Below are 17422 nucleotides of genomic sequence, written 5' to 3' on the forward strand. Positions count from 1 at the left end.
CCTGCTTCAGGCTGATTGATTCTCTGGATTCTTTAAAATAATTGCATTTTGAATACCTAAATATTACTGCCCTCTGGTTCATTCCTCGCTGCCTGAGCAGATGAACTCTTTGGCCAATGACCTTTTTGCCTCAGTGCAACATGAGAATCTCTTGTGGTCCTTCTAGCTCTGCCTCTAGTTTCTAGGACTCAGACAACAGGTTTCCTCACAGTCTCTTATGCTTCCCTTCATCTTTAGCCAAATATTAAGCAAATTCTGTACCCACTCATACTATTTCCTCCTCCACAGGTGGCATAAGAGGTGTCATATAGGATCAGTAATTTAGAATCCCTTGAGCAGTTACAATGAGAAACTTCAGACCAGATATTGGTTTCTGTCTCTGAGCTGGTGGGTACAGCTGTTTTGAGGAAAGAAAGGGGTGCTTTGAGGGTGCAATAATTTCATCCCAAAGTGAATATCTCAAACAAGTCAGAAGGAGAGGTCAGAAGGGACATGAGATGAATTGCACCTGGGCATCTGTAAGGGCAGGGCTGTGAAAAAAAATCAGTTAGGTGAGATTCCTCTTCTTTCCCCAGAGTTGGCTTTCCTGCTGCCTGGCAATGCCATGCTGGTCAGCCAGGAGTCAGGCAGAGAGAGCAGGGACCGCTGGTAGCAGGAGGTCTCCTACAGCTCCAGTGACAGAGACCACACTCTGATGTTCATCTCAAGCCCATCTAGGACTTCTGGATAGTGTTGGTAATGAAATGTTTACTTTCTGGGATGTGATTTCTGTTCCCTTCTCACAGCTATGTAGTAGTGTTTGAATAACCAACCACATGCTTCCTTAGGACTTTTACTTGCACCTGTACTACTGGATTGCTTATTTATTACACGCTTTTGTGTTCTCCCTTCTCTGTGCAGAAGTCATTGCTGAGACAGCTTTGTACAAATGTGTCCTGAAGCCTTTAAAGGAAGCCATTAATTCTTCCTTAAAAGAAATACACAGCAAAGATGGATCTTTACAGCAGCTGAAAGAGAACCAACTTGTCATACAAAACACAACTACCACTGACCTGGGTGTCACAACCAGTGTGCCTGAAACTGCTGTGCTGGAAAAGATCCTTCACAAGTTCACAACCATGCACAAGACCTACTCTCCAGAAAAGAAAATTGCCATCTTGCTGAAGACCTGCAAACTCATCTATGACTCCATGGCTCAGGGAAATCCAGGTACAGGACTCCTGCTGCAATGGTATCCACCATGGGTCTTTCTCCTTGTATCACAGGAACAGTGTTTATGATACAGGTGGCATGGCAATATTCACATTGGAGGTAGCAGTGATGGTTGATGTGTTTGGTATCCAATGTCCACAGGTTGTGTTCAGAATGGAATGGTTAGTGAAGTTCTCTGCACTAATAAATGGTATGTTACCTGGTTAACTTTAAGCTCTGTAACTCCAAAAACTGGTTGTCCGTAAGTGTGTGTTTTATGGATAATATCATTTTTGCACAGGTCTTCACACAGCTCTCCAAATATCCTCAGGGCTCTGTCCCAGCTTGCTGCAGAGTAATGGTAAATTCTAGGAATGGGTCTCTGGTAAAAGGCTCTTGATTTGGCCTTTACAGAGTTTTGCCTAAACTGCGGAGGAGATGCAGAGTGTTAGTAGTTTGTTACTAATTCCTGATGCTCCAGTAAATGCTAAAAGCCACTTCTTCTGTGCGAGGCAGTATGTGCTCTGATTATAAACACAACACAGGCCTCAGGCCAACCACTAATGCAGAAATTAAACCCTTGGCCTGCAGACAGGATGCATCTTTGCAGATAGACCAGCAAGTCCCTTCCTCCAGCAATTTGCCTTGCCAGTTTAAGAGCTTTTTTTGCATACTGTGAGCTGATGACCAGCCATGCCTGAATCTGGAGAGAAGCCAGGTATTAACTTGCAATAACCTGTGGCTGTTCAAGAACTCACAGTAACCAAAGGTGCTTTTAGCTGTTCTGCTTTATTTTGTACTGGCAACAGCCTTGGAACATTCATACAGGGATTATTATGTCCCTGCTGAGCCTCACCTCAAGGTGATCTCTTGGATAGTAAGCAGCAAAGTTCAGCGACCAGTCCAGACACATTAACAGCAGAGCAAGAAACCACCCCAGGGCTGAGCCATAGCTACAGGGTGGAAAGGACCTCTCACTGTCTTCAGGTATCATGAGATTTGAACATATGCAGGGGAATTTGCTGTAACTTTGTTAAAACAGTTGTGTGAAGTTTGAGAATAAGTTTGGTTTAGATAAGGACTTGCAAGCCTCACTAAAACCCACATGGTCTCCTGATGCTGGTGTTATGTTATGTGCACATCACACCTTAGTTAGCTGGGCTGGAATTTCTCTCTTGAAGGAAATACTGTTGTGTTACTTTCTGTAACAGAAATGAGGAGTCAGGGAAATAATTACAAAACCCCAACATGATTAAAATATTGACATTCATGAAATTAGATGGTTTCATTGCGGTTTGCAATGCTGACCAAAGCAGTGCATTTTGGCCAGTTCAGCTGTTTTCTCATCCTGAGTACTACTCAGCAGGGTGTAGGTTGGAAGCTGATTTCACCCCTGGGCATCCAGTTCCCTCTCCCTTCTATCACGTTCCCTCTCCCTTATGCATGATCAGTGATGCATATCAGGGCTTGGCCAGAAGAAAACAGGCCTGGAATTATGGAAATGTACCCCAATGAATTCAGACCTGAAAAAGAAGCTAAGGGGAGAATAATACTGTATCCAACTCCTGGAAAACAGTAGACTTGGAGAGCAATTGAGTGAAATGCCCTGTAGACTTAGAAGCAAAATGTGTGAAATCTCTTCCACAGAATGAACTGGACCCAGACCATTTTCATTTTCCAGTGGCAAAGACTGGAACCTGAAATATTTCAGCAACCTGAAATATTTTTATGACAGGAAATTCCAGCTGGTGGCATGCAGAAGAGCATGCTGTGAGGTCCTCAGAGCAGATTTCAGCAGGTGGGAATTCTCCTTCTGCTCTCTACCCATCTCAAGAACAACAGCACAGGGCCCCTTTTGCTTTTAGCCAGCCATGAGGCAGCACAGTGTTCTTCACACAGGAAGAGCAGAGGCCATGTTCAGCTTCCTGTGCAACAGCTTCTCCTTTTCACTCCTTTTCACTCCTTTTACTAACTGCTCAATTAGAAAAGTCCCTCCTTTTCCAAGATCAGAGCAAGTGAAACACAAAACAAATCATCACCTCTGCTACAGGACCAAAATCAGTCTACCTCTGTCAGAAACATTACCTGTTCAATAACACGGAAACTCCTTGTGTTTGACTTAATTTGCAATTTGTCAGGTCAGACCAGGTTTTATTCACTTTAGGCTGGCCATAGGTTGAGCTGACCTAAGGATATGGTTTTATTTCTCAAAGCAAAATGCCAACACCACCTAATCAAGCACCTTTTCTTTTCAGACTCATATGAAAATACAAGTTTTTTAACATTTTGAGACCCATGGACAGCACTCCAGGTTTGGCCAGGATGTCCCAAGAGGTACCAACTTTCCTTTAGAACTAAGGACAGGCATACTCAGGAACATGAGGTGGTGCCCATCTTTGCCCTGCTGAAAGAGTCATGAAACTTTAAAGTCTGCCTTGACTGACTCCATGTATATCAAGACATTTTAAGAAAGGAGGATATCTTTGGTTTGATTACAATTCATATTACATGACAAAATCTCCCTGAGAAGTTGGCTGTGGTTGAAATCCCTCATACTTAAGACTAAGAACTGAATAGGTCAGACCCTAAACTGGTTTAAATTAGCATTTCTTCCTCAAGCTCAAAGCAATCAGCTTGTGGAAGTGATTAATCACAAGGAATCAGGAAGGCAGCTTCACAGTCTTAGTCATCCACCTTTCTCTCAAGAGACCACTGAGTACAGCTCCATGACAGAGTTGAAGCAGGACCAATCTCTGGCTACATCTTGCTGTAGGTGGCCACAGAGGGGTATCATGCCCAGCTTCCCATCACACACATTGTGCAGTCAGTCCATGGAGTCCAGCTGATTCATCTGGCTGCATATAGGTTTCTGCTTTAGAGCAAGATGACTCAAGGCAAACTCCAGTGGCAATATTGATTAATTCATTACTGGCTATCAAAGAAATTAAGGGGCCCTGGTTCAGATACTCATATGTACTACGTAGGCAGTGATATTAGTAAGTGAATCTTCACCAAAGTATTGAGGTGTCTCACTGAGCTTTTCTAACTTCTATGCAAACTTAAATGACTGAAACATATGCCCCCAAGAATATAACTGACAATCTGATAATATGTCACCTGCCTGCTAAAAATACTAGAAATGGTTAGTAAGAATGAAATGCATTGTAAAAAATAGAGTTTGGAAACCCACGCTCCACAAAATGGCTGGCTTTTTTTTTTTAGCAGTAGAAGAAGTAAGAGGCAGGAACCATGGAGCTCTTACATTTGGAAGGCATGCACAGGGACAGCTGGGCACGTAGCCAATTTATGTAGAAACACAGTAATGTTATATAGAAAAAAATGCTTATTATGTGTCTTTCAGAAATACCTTTATTCAGGCAAAAGATTAAAGGTATGTTGTGTGATATGGGTAGAATGAGAATCTCTGCTTTTCATCAAAAACACAAGCGACACCTGTAGAGTGAGAAACAATGCAAATCTGCAATATATGCAGTGTGCACTGGCAGTGGTGTGCCTGGGTCACTTGTGCTGCCTGGGAGCTGCCACTGTGGAAGAGAACTGGTGGAAAAACAAAGCAGCAATGGGCATTGGTTTATGGAGACAGTCTGTGAGACAAACAGGCCAAATTTGGTCAGTCCATGAGTGAGGAAGATCAGGGATGGAAAAGCTCTAAGTTTAGGCTGGAAGTTTGAAAGATGGGCAGACTTCTTTCAAGTAAGATTGAAGAAGAATGGAGGTACAATTTTCTTACTGCAACATTTCTAACTTGTGAACTACTTAAGATTATGAAGCTTCATTTTTGGACTATCTTTGAACTGCACAGGCAGCTGGACTATATAGTTCAAAACTATAGTTTGGCTAGGTGACCAAAACATCTGATTTAATAATTTCTATTTCATAGTTTTACATGGATAATGTGCATAGTCTGCTTTTGGAAAAAGAGGATAGATAGGACATATATTCCATTGGAATATTTCTCTTCCTTAGCTTTTAGAATGAAGTTTGTCACCCCCATAGAACTGAGCAGCCAGATATTAGCTGCCCTGATGTACTCCTTTAAGGCTCTGCAGTTGGCAAAAGCAAAGCTGTGTCTTTAGTGGGATAGCTGAGTTTGTAGAAAGGAAACTGGACTCCAGTACTTCAGCAGCCAGTAAACAGCCCATGCTAGAAGCTCCTAAAGCTGTCAGAGCAATCCCATTACACTGCTTATTATCATATCTCACTTCTGAGAAGAAAAATAAAGCTATATATAACAGGTTTACCTTGATATCTTTCAGAAGAGGATATTAGTATTTAAGTTACTTTAAACAAAGAGTGATGGACTAGAGATATTGAGGGTTCTGCCATCTAGCAAAATTTCTACAAAGAGCCAGTTCAAATTTTTCACAGGGACCGAATTCCTCTGATCTCTAAACCATACATTTTTGAAGTGAATTCATGCTGTCTACATCTATTAACTAATTTAATTCACTATATCACAAATTAAACCTTGCTGAAAGTAGTATAGGATAGAAAAGAGACAGCAAAACTAGTGTGTGGAAGGAAAGTCACAATCTTTTCTTATGATCTTGAACAAATCCCAGTTAGCCTTCCTGTACCTCAGGTTTCCCAGCTTCAAACTGAGGCTAAAATTCATATTTAGTGGAGATCTGCTTCTAGACATCAAGCTAGTGTTTGTAAAATATTAGATCAAGGTGCAGGGCATCACCCCTATCTGCTGGTTTTCAGAATATACATAGAGAGAAAAGAAATGCATGAATGTGTTAAAATAGGCTGTAATTTCTTTATGGAGGCTTGGGCAGAATTCCAGTGGCTTTGAATCATGTATTTAATTAATACTCATCTATTCAAGTGCTGCATCCCAGCCAGGAGCTGACGTTGTACTTGCTTTGCTATAAACATAATAGGATGAGTTTGTGGCAGAAGAGAAGGCTTATTTTAAGCTTCTTAGAGATATTTATGAAATAAATGTTTCCTGACCCTGCAGGGAAGAAGGGGAAATAAAGCAAGCAAGTCGTATCTGGAGTAGGGCAGCACCACCTTGAATAGGCAAGCTCAGTCTCACTGTCACTGAGAGCAGTGGCAGGGTCAGAGCAAGATTTAACTCTGTCAGCTGCAAAAATTTCCCTCTGTGAGAGACCACAGATGGAGCAAGCCATACAGGTCTAGGAATTTGGATCAGGCCCCGCTTGAAAGTAGAGCTGAGAAGGCAGCAGCCTGCAGAGAATATCTCTGCTGCAGCTCCCAGATGGACACTGGCACAGGAGCCATGGGGGTTACACAATGCTGAAACAACCTCTCAGGTATCTTGGTCCACAGGTGTTATTTCATCTATCTCTGTAGACTCCTGTTTCTGGGCATATTTGAGTTGCTGACAGCACCTATTTTCCCCATGGATGGACTGAGATATGGAGCACCTCAGGGCCACGCTTGGACTGATGGCTGTATGTGTCAAAGCTAGTCCCTGTATCTGGAGGAGCCAGGAGAACAGGGGACAATCAGAGCCCTGCCCTCTCAGGCACTTCTCCTTGGCTCCATGAGCACTCAGTGGAGAGATGCTATTGAGATGCCTACAAGGTGCAATATACTGTGCCCGGCCTGCCCTTGGCCACACTGGACATTTGTGGCAACACAAAAAAACCACAAAATGTAGTCAGAGCTAGATCATTGGTGATTAGTTTTGCTTTTCCCTTGTTGACACATTCTGCTCCTGCTGACTTCAGCTTTTGCTGCGGACGTGGGTATTTAAAATTGGGTGACATACAGCCACAGGTGGATTAACGTGGTGTCTAGTAATTCACACAGGTTGTGAGCAATACAGCACATGGAATATGTGTTCTTTCCATTATTTCAGTCAGACCTGAGTCATCCCTGCTCAGCATTTATTATTAATCTGTAGATCAGACTTTCATATTTCAGGCATTTAAACAGCTGGGAGTGCAATAATATTTCTATGAAGTCTTAAAGTTGAGAAGAGTTTATACCAAGGACTGGAGGGCAGAGCAGCTAAATCAGCTTATAGAAATGAGATAAACAGCATGAAAAAGAATTGTCTCTATGCATGATTGTATGCACAACCACTTCTCAGACAACAAAAAAGAAACAGAGAGATTCCGTAGGCATTCTTGAGAATTTTCCTCTAACTTTCACTTCTGTAGACACCAGAAGCTGATGAATGGGGACATGGAATTCTTTACTTCCAAGCTGCTGTTTCCATTCTGCATTAGTTGGTCAGTCTGTTCTCTGTTCATGATCTGCTTTGGTGACACGTAAAAAGCCAGCAACCGAGCAACCAACCAACCAACCAACCAACAACCAACCAACCCAGGGTTTGTTTTTTCCAGTGAATAGGAATTGATTTTGTGAAGCAGCAACTTTATTTGATGTCCTTATCAGATATGACATGAATTAGTCATGAAAGAGAAGTAGTAGGGAAATTCTGCTATTGATGCTGCACTGGAAATCCCTTGGCCTTAAGGAAACTAGAATAGTTCTATCCATGCCACTGATCTGTAACTACCAGATCACAAATAAGAAGTTTTTAACGAAGAGAAAAATGAGCCTAACAAATCTTTGTTGTTTTGTATTCCTTTATGCTAGTCTGAATTAGAATTAACTCTGTTGGCCTCTGGTGTACATGGAGCAAAAGGAGAAGAGGGCTTTTTGCTGAGAAGATTTTCTGTTACATTTCCATGTCTGTTTAGTAATGGTTTTTTTTTTTTTTAATTCTTTTTTCCTCCTGGAAAATATTAAACAGCTGTAATACTAAGCTGCTTGCATTAAGGTAATGTATATGACAGTAATGAATTAGACCCTTCACAGAGCTAAAGCTTTCACAGAGACATAAGCCAAGGAAATAATAGGAAAAAAAATGCCCATACAGATTTTAATGGAACAATGAAGTCCATTTATAGTTTCATTGAAGACCTAAGGCTGTGTCTCTCTGTCTTTTAACTAAAGGCAGCCATAACAAAGCAATCAGAATTGAAAGCGTTAATCCAGTCTTCATTAAATAAATAGTCTGTTATGGCATGTGTGGGGTCTGTTAGAAACAGACTGAATTACTGCCCTGATGATCTCTCATTCTCTAACTCTTTGTTTTAAATGGATCAACTCTCTGTTCACTAGATGTATTACTGGGTTTATTTCAAAGCCACACTTTTTTTTTTTAAATCAGGGGCTAAGCTCATGTTTATTTGAGGCTTCAGAAGAATATCTTTCTTTGCCAGTGGAGAATCTGCATCAGCTATGAATGACAAAAAAAGAAATCTGACTCATGGCAAATATTTGAAATAAGTCAGTGGGAACATTTGAGAAATAGGAATGTACTCCCTACCATGGAAGAGCTTGTGTGCTATGGGCCAAAAATGGCTAGAGCATAATTTCACCAAAACTACATCAAGGGTAGCTTCGATTCCTTGAGCTGAGACAAGTAGTTCTCAAGTGAGACACACACAGTCCATAAAACCAGCATATCCAAGTGCACAGGTGAGAAAAAACTGCCTATAGTCTGGGAAAAGACATTCAGAATGAAAGCAGAGTAGGTTAAGAGGAGTGGTCAACTCTGAAGGTTGGTCTGGTAAAAAACTTGCTATTGTGGGTTTTCCATGATGACTTTATGACATGTTGGTTGAAAGTGAAAGTATCTTTCAAATGAAAAAAGTTATCCTTGTGTGCTTTGTGGTTTACGCAAGGAAGCTTCAGTTTGGATTCTATCTTAAGTAGTAATTATTTATAATTGTGACTTAGCATGCTTTTTTTTTGTTCTTAGAGATCCCAAACAGCTCTTATAGACTGTCTGTTAGATCACTTTGTTAACTTAGTCGATATGAATGTTTTAAGCACAAGAAATATTGAGCATCTGCTGTACACCAATTTCAAAAACTAGGTTAAAGTCCAATGTAAAGATCTTTCTGTTTTCCTAGCTAGAGAGCATAGTTAGAAAGATGATTCCTCTTGGATCCTAGCTCTTGGGCAACTGTTTTAATTAGGATCATGTAGTGTGATGTTTTGCCTTCTGAAGGGATAGAAACATGGAAGTCCCAGTCCTAAAACCACTGTCTCAAATTCTATTGTCTATTTTTTGGTATCACACATAGAGTAAGTCTAAGAGAAGAAATACCCCTAATGCAAATAGACAACTTCCCTACTAATATTGCCAACCTGAACTGCAGTCTTGATGTCAGTATCAAATCAGAGGGACAAGCTGGAAGCCTTTGCACTCTTCAAAAATTGCCAGCTGTTTGTCATCAATGAAGTTAAGCTTATATTTCTCCAGATAATTTTCAAGACCCTATTTTGGGCTCAAAGCAAGTTTACTTACTTTTTAAGTGACCTAAATTTCTGTTTTCAGCATTTTTGCTGGTGCTTTTGAGCTGTAACTCTTCAGGTAACATAAGCTGAAGTCTGCAAAGGACTCACTGTGTGAGAATCTGGCACTGTTGTGTGGGACCATGATTTTTTGGTGTTATTGGGACCATGCTGTGTTTCTCTTTGCTCAGGGAAGCCCTATGGTGCAGATGACTTCCTCCCTGTGCTCATGTATGTGCTGGCCCGCAGCAACTTGACTGAAGTCCTTCTGAATGTGGAGTATATGATGGAGCTCATGGACCCTGCTCTGCAGCTGGGAGAAGGTGAGAGTACAGTGCTTGCTCATGGGATATTCACTCTGGAAATCATCATTTGTCTCACTTCAGTGTTTGTGAAATTGGGGCAGCAGGGCTCTGGCTAGATTTTGTGGATAATACTTTGGCCAATCTTTTCAAATCTGAATCTCTAAAATTATTGCCAAGCACTTTAACTCCTTTTAGCGGTGCAGTGCCTTAAGACACAAGCTAGAAAGGCAGGGACTTATCATAAATGAAAACTGAGGTACTGGATTAGCAACCTAAATAGAGACATCTTGTGTTACTTGGCCCAAAGGCTGAAAAGATGGAAGGTTTTTGCTAAAATTAAACAGCTGCTGCTGCAAAAAAAAGTGCAGATACTTTTATTTATTCCAGTGAGAAAAGAGCACATTTCTTAAACTGCCTTGTATGCCTGAGGGCTATATTCTCATGGTCACTGTACTCCTAAATTTCAGTGAACCTTCTGACAATGTTCTCTGACTGAGCATCATAGCGAGACAGAGAAAATAAAGTTAGGTTAGAGAGGAATATTGAGTTTGGAAGTGACTAAAGACCTCTGTTATCAAAAAGATAAATACCCCAGTGGGCCTCTAGTTTCTTAAATATAGCTTGGAAAGCACATGCTTCCCAAGTGACAATTACACACCCTGAGTTAGGAACACAGATCATTTATCACGAAGTAGTCACTAAACCAATAAATAGGGTTTATTTTAGACTTTACTTTGGTAAGTACTGAGGTTCTAGAAAGGGGTCCTGGATGAACAACAGCAGACTAATTTTATTTATAATACATGAGGATATAAGTCTGAAACTAAACATGTCATCCCAGCACAGTGCAGAGCGGGACAAAAGTAAGTACTAATAGGATGATTAGTAGCAATACAGTACATTACTAAGGTGTTGCTGCACAAGCCAGTTTTTCTGCTGAAAAGAATTCTTAGCAGAAAAAAGTGTTAGCTGAATGACAGCATTTTGTGGACATAACCAAGCTGGTTTTGGTGACTACTCTGCACACTGGTTCTACATTCCAAAGGGGCACACTACCAGGCTGGTTACTGAAGTCATCTGGGTTGGGGAGCTCAGAATATCAAAAGCAAAGGTGGCTGGAAGTTCTCTTAGCTCAAAGATGCACAGACTTTGTGAAATGTGCTCTCCAGTCAAAAGGAAAAATTTTGTGAGGGAGTTCCAAATCAAACTGACTGAATAATCACATCTGAAAGGACAGTAGGAGTAACTGCAAATATGAGGAATGGGAGTCAAAAAAGAACATCTCAGTGAAGACAGCTCTGAGATTAAAAAGTGCAGAACTGGCAAAAGTTAACTTGAGTTAGGCCTTTCAAAGTTGAATAGCAAAAAGTGTTCAGGTACAGAAATTAAAGGGAAAGAAGTAAAGCAGAAGTGAAAAAACTGCGAAATTGCATAAATCAAGATACAAAATCACTTCAATTTTGCCTCCAAATTAAAAATGCACTTTTGAATTAATTTAGTAGCAATGGTGATGCTGAATGCTGGAGCAAAGGCAAGGACAGATTGTAGGGAACAATCTGGATGGAAACGAAGAAATTGAAAGTGGGCAAAAACTTAATTCTTAAAAAAGTTGTGACGAATTCCTGTTGAGGAGGACTCAGAGCTCTTCCTCCCAGGGTTCTGACGGAAGGGATACACCCTGTTCCTATCACAGCTACCTCTGACTCAGCCAGAAGAGGAGAAATATTGAATGACAGACAAAGGAGGGTAGTAACCATATTTAAGAGGAGAAAAGTGGCACTTTTAGACTTCTTGATTTATTCTCAGCACTTATTTGTGGGAGACATTAAAGAAAAATGAATGTTTTGGGCAAAAACCTTGAAATCTGTAGGACACTCCTCATCGATCCACCAGAGCACAGGAAGTCAAATGGCAGTGTCTTGGTCTCTCCTCTCCTGCAGAAAACTCTCATGGTGCTCTAAAAATACTGTTCCTGAATCGAGGGCTGTCTTCGCCCCCCTGGAGCAGCCAGGGCTGACCACGGACTCGGCAGCGCCCGGGGAGCCCGCGGGCTGCGAGGGACGGGCTGGGCTGGGCTGTGTGCGAGGGCCATCTACAGGCACTGCGGCGCTGCCACATTTCACAGAGAAAAGCCAGGCACAATTCTTCCCAAGGATTTCTGAGATTCACATTCTCTGAACCTCAGAGAAAGGGAAAACACAATTCTTATCACTTGCTGCGCCTGTGTTGTGCCAAAGTAGAATGCAATATGGAGATTGTTTACCCCAAGTGATGGTGTTTTGTTTCCTTGGCCTATCAGGGCCAGGTGTGTGTGTGTGTGTGTCGGGACTGTCCGGGGACAGTCACGAGAGTCAGTGCAGTGTGAGCAGGGTGTGTGCAGAGTGAGGGCTTGGCAGATTCAGTTTAGAAGAAATGTATAGAGTATAGTATAATAAAGTAATTAATTATCCTCCTGATGATGGGGTCAGATGCATCATTCTCTCTCCCTCACCAACGTCGGAGTCACCTTTGATTTACAATACTGCGTTTGGGGTGAAACTCCGCCGAAACAGCCGTCAGCTGTCCCCGTCTGCAGGCCCCGGGTGCCGGGCCCGGAGCAGAGCATGGCCCCGCTGCTGTCCTTCAGCTCCGCGGGCTGACCCTGCCCCAGCCCGGGCCCGAGCCTCCCGTTCCCAGCTGAGGGTGGAGCGGGGAGCCAGCCCTTCATCGGCCCTGCCTCGGGGCTGCCCTGCCAGCAGAGCAGCGTGTCTGTCCTTGCCAGGGCTCACCTGCAGCTCTGTGCCTGCCGCCGGCTGTTATCGGGGCCCAGCTGCCGCCCTGCGGCTGCAGTCGGTCATTGATTTCCGGCTGCAAGCAGCGCCGCAGCAGCCACGGGGTCCTGAGGGAAAGGGGCTTTTGCCGCTTTGCCCTGTTTCTCTGCGTTACCCAGATTTATCCCGCGGCCCTGAACAGTCCAGGAGTTACAGGTGACCGCCTGGGATGCCTTCGTAGTCAACAGAGAATCAAAGGAACAGAGGATGACTTGTTCCTGCAGGTCTGAGACATCCCTCAACAGGAGCCCTGAAATCCAAACATGCGAGTAGTGCAGCTGGAGCTGGGGGCTGGATCCAGGCTTTGTGCCTCTCCTGCAGTAATCTACTATTAATAATCTACTATTATTTCTATTTCCCTGCATATGTACTATTATTTCTATTTCCCTGCATCTCTCTATGCATCCCTGCGTATCTACTATTATTTTTATTTCCCTGCATTGTCGAGACTGCTCAGGAGCCCTGACCTGTTGCATGGGCCCTGTCACACACAACAAAAAGATGGCCGTGGCTGAAAGAATAAACATCTGTGGCTAGGGCTTTTTTGTGAAAGCAGTTTTTATAGCTCTTTCCTTTCAGCCTGTGTTCTCTCCCAGGACATCTACACTTGCAGCAGTCTGGGGGGCAGCACTGATGTGGAGCAGGAGAGGCTGGAGGACGCCGGTCACAGGGTGTCCTTCACTTAGGTGACACCAGTGACCCCTGCAGCAAGGCTCAGGCAGCTGCCCCATGTGGGCAGGGTGGGAGCGGGACTGAATGGCCCATGAAGGCATGGTGTTCATGCAAGACTTTCACCTTTTGCAGGCTCCTATTATTTAACCACCACCTACGGGGTCCTGGAGCATATCAAGAACTATGACAAAATCACTGTGACACGGCAGCTGAGCGTGGAGGTTCAGGACTCCATCCACCGCTGGGAGCGACGGAGAACGCTGAACAAGGCCCGGGCTTCCCGCTCCTCAGTGCAGGTAGCCAGCGTTATATCCTAGGGGAAAAGCCTGCTTGCTTTCTTCATACTTAGAAATCTTTAATATGGCAATTATTTTTAAATGAAATTAATTGAAATCACTACTAAAAAAGAAGAGGGGCAAGGTTTCCAGATCTTAAAAAACACACCACATTTGAAATTCATACTACCTGTGAAATAAATTTTGAAATCTTGAAGGACCCTTATAATATTGTAGTTTTAAATATAACTGCAAAGTGATTTTTTTGTTCATTCTCAAAGGAGTTGTGCTAGGAGCCTTTGCATGTGGGAGCTGTGGTGGGGACTCAGAAGCCTCTCTTCATCATCGCCCTTAATGCCTGGGGAAATCATGGGCTAAACTGCGATGTGAGCAGGCGCAGGGCTGCTTCTAGATGGCATAAAGCTGTAGGGGGGTCTGAGATATCCCAAGAACCAGTCAGTCAAGCATCTTCCAGAGCGTGTCTGGCAGCAGGAAAGACCCATCAAGGTCGGTCAGGTCAGTTTTGAAGCCTGTGCTATGCATGGCCTGGCAAAGATCTCCCCGTGCACCAGTGGGAGAAGGTCCCAGGACAGATGAGTGCTCTGAGCCTCCAGCCATGATGAGACCGGTCCAGGCAGGCAGGATACCCTGCCAGCCCCTTTTGCTGTGATCAAGTTATCACCCACAGGGAGGCAGCAAAGGCCACGTCTCACGTTCTGTAGTGCTTTCACGGTGCAGAACTGAAAATTGTGCATGCTGAGGGAAAGCCAGAGAAAAGTCTCCTGTGGGGGACAGTAGTCCATGTGAAAGCATGGAGTTGAACAGGATTCCCATATTGCAGTCCAACCAGTCCCTGATGGTCTCAGAAACCAGGAGTGGTGTATGAGATACAGCAAATATCCACCCAGCCCTGAGTGCTGCTCTGGCAGCAGTAACTCATAGAAGTACCTAGCATGGAGCATAATAGCTGAGCAAGCAAATGACACATTTCCCCAGAAGATTCCCACCACCTCCAGCAGCTGAAGGGCCATTTTCCACTCCTTTGAATGAGGGGTACTATCAGACATGAAAGAGCTAAACCACTTGCTGATATGTTCAGCAGGCCTCTGTCCATCCTTCTGCCTGCCTCAATCCACTGCAGTGATACTCCTTAAATGTAGTTTGGAAGCCCATAGTCCATGCATTTGAAAATCCCCCTTCTGCCAGGGGACCTCATTATTTTCTGAACAAAATGGGATTTGTTTTGGAGTTCACAGATGCAAATTAAACACACAGGTTCCACTGTGACCAAAAGCTCTCTGGAGTCTGTTCCTTATGTGTTTGGCAAGATGAAAGCTGTCACAACAGTTGTTACTGCCTGAAACAGGATAGAAGTAAATCAGCCTTCTCAGCATAACTTCTGCTATTTCCTTACTGATGGAAGGAAGTTCAGAGGACACACTTTCAAGATGCTGTTTGGGTGATTGTGAAGTTGCAAGGCCACCACACTGCTAACCCTATCCCATTTCTGGGAAACAGGAGGTTTTCAGGCCAGATCTCTGACATTTCTGGTCTGTTTTTCTTGTCTGTCACTTCTTTGCAAACCCTTTTTTCAGGAGCTGCAAAAAGATGGGTGAATGAACCATTGCAGATCATTCTCTATGGATATTCAGTAAAATCAGGAAAAAGTGCTTTAACTTCAGTGTCTTTATGGTGCTAATTATTTGGTAAAGTGCTTATTAAAGTATTTGCTGATTCAGAGTCTGACAGAGGGAAGAAAGGAGAGAACAACTAAGACATTGGAGAATGACTGGAGGATATTTGGGAGCTCTAGGCAGCTAGCGCTTTGTGATTGAATTCTTCCTCCTTCAGTCCTAGGTTACTGTGTTAACTGCAAGGTCTCTCCTCATGTTTCTCTTCAGGATTTCATCTGTATCTCCTTTCTGGAAATCAGTGGTCAATCGAGGACACTTGCTTCCCGTCGCGATACCACAGCTGAGCAGCTGAGCCAGCAGTGTGCTGAGAAGTTTGAAGTGTCCCAACCCAAGGACTATGGACTCTTTGTTTATGTTGATGACCAGTGGCTGCAGCTGGACAAAGATGCCCTTCCACACCATATCAAAGCCTCCCTTCTGAAGAGCGAAACCAAGAAAGATTTCCATTTTATTTATAAACCAATTGACCACAAAACCCCAGCAGTTGCAATTGTCAAAGAGTCAGACTTTTCCTAAGGGCCATGCTGCTTTTTTTCTGTCTTTGCTGTCATCCTGGAAGAGCTGGATAGTTTACCTTGTAAGATCCTCTGGTATCTGCAGACCTTGGAAGTTCACTGGAGTGTGGTCTTCAACAGAGGGCAGATGGGCTAATGGTAGATGGTGTCTGAACACACGGCATTTCTTGGTAGAGGTCATTTGCAGAAGTAAAAGGAGCATTCAGGAGAACACTCATCCTCTGGAAAACTTGAAGTATCAAGCCTCAGAACCTCTCAGCTGCAACCAGCCAATGCTGCAGTATGTAAATGAACAGAAGAGAAAATCCAGAGATCTTGCAAAAAGGTGGACATTTACTTTATAATAAATGATGTCAGGTGTGAATCACATCTGTGCACAAGGCCTTTGAAAGGCCTGCATGCACCTCAAACTATTTGGAGGTAAGACTGTGTTTGTGCTTTATGATATCTGTTCACCCAGTTTGAATAAACTGGCTCTTGTCTGATGTATTCAGTGGCATAGGGTTGCCACCTGTAGCAGAGCTCCATCTCTGTCTTGCTGTCAACAACATGTCTTTGCCTTTGAAATCCACATAATTACAAACAGTGCATGACCTGTACTTTCACTAAGAATATATTTTTTGCCTTCTATCTGTCACTCAAACCAGGTAGCATAGGCATTTTCATCAATGTATTTTTCCTAAAGATTCAAAGTCTTCACCATCAGTTTTACATGTACAGCAGTTTTATTCACATTGGTTGTTTCTCAGTGTCTGGTTAATTGTATATTTATTTTAATGTGTGATACGGTGCAATTATTTTAAAATAAGCCTTTGTAAAGAACTTAATAATTTGCCCAGTGTATCAAACCAGATTAAAATTTGAAAGTCAAAAGGAATTAGAATTAAATACCAATCCCTTTTTACATGGATGTCATTTTCACAAGTGTTATCCTAGCTGTAATTCCCACCAGGTTATTACTTTAATAAATTCAGGCTGTTGCAGAATGAACTTTCTAATTCTACTTTCTATGTGTGCTTTAAGTCATTCAGTCATTGCAGACTTAAATTTCCCTGAACAAATTCCCACAGAATATATTGAATCAATGCAAAAATGCATTTCACTGAATTTGAAAACAATTTTTCAGGATTGAATAATGGAAACAGGAGCCTTAGTTGCAAGACAGGTCTATGTCTTCTGGGTGTCTTCACACAGGCAAGATTCCCACTGCAAACGCAAAATACTGGGTTGTCTGCATGCAGGAAGACAGTAACCTCCACTGCAGCTCCACCAGCTTGGAATCAGCAAAGCTGATAAGCAAAGCTCTGATTGCAAAAAGGTGTATAACTCAGACTTGCTATTGTTTCCTCCCAATAACATTCAAAAGAGATTTAGGGCACCTTGGGCCAAGTTGCCCAAGGTCTCTGCCTTATTCCTGAAGCTCCAAGGATAAAAGGGTATTACATAAAGCTGGTTCCTCTCTCAGTCTCTGGGGCTTGAAATAAATGTCCATGTCTTCGTGCCCCAGCTGTAGCCAAATCTGCATAGATAGCAAACCAGTGCTGTACATCTGCCAGCATGGCTGTGTGCACATCTTGTTGGGAAGGGACAACTACCAAGAATGAGGAACAGTGAATAACAGCAATCTTGGTTTTGAGGATATCATGTGCA

At 42.9% G+C, this 17422-nt stretch overlaps 1 protein-coding gene across 1 annotated transcript in view; it reads left to right on the forward strand.

Annotated features, from left to right (window-relative positions):
• RIN3 (Ras and Rab interactor 3) overlaps positions 1-16741 on the forward strand; it is a 65780-nt gene extending 49039 nt beyond the window's left edge. Inside the window, exons 7-10 of the mRNA XM_030949707.1 lie at positions 901-1209; positions 9693-9824; positions 13421-13584; positions 15465-16741. Coding sequence (XP_030805567.1) covers positions 901-1209; positions 9693-9824; positions 13421-13584; positions 15465-15773 — 914 coding nt within the window. The 3' untranslated portion in view covers positions 15774-16741. The remainder of the gene's footprint in view (positions 1-900; positions 1210-9692; positions 9825-13420; positions 13585-15464) is intronic.
• Positions 16742-17422: the final 681 nt, after the last annotated feature.

Source organism: Camarhynchus parvulus, chromosome 5 (assembly GCF_901933205.1).
Source record: "Camarhynchus parvulus chromosome 5, STF_HiC, whole genome shotgun sequence".
NCBI lineage: Eukaryota > Metazoa > Chordata > Aves > Passeriformes > Thraupidae > Camarhynchus > Camarhynchus parvulus.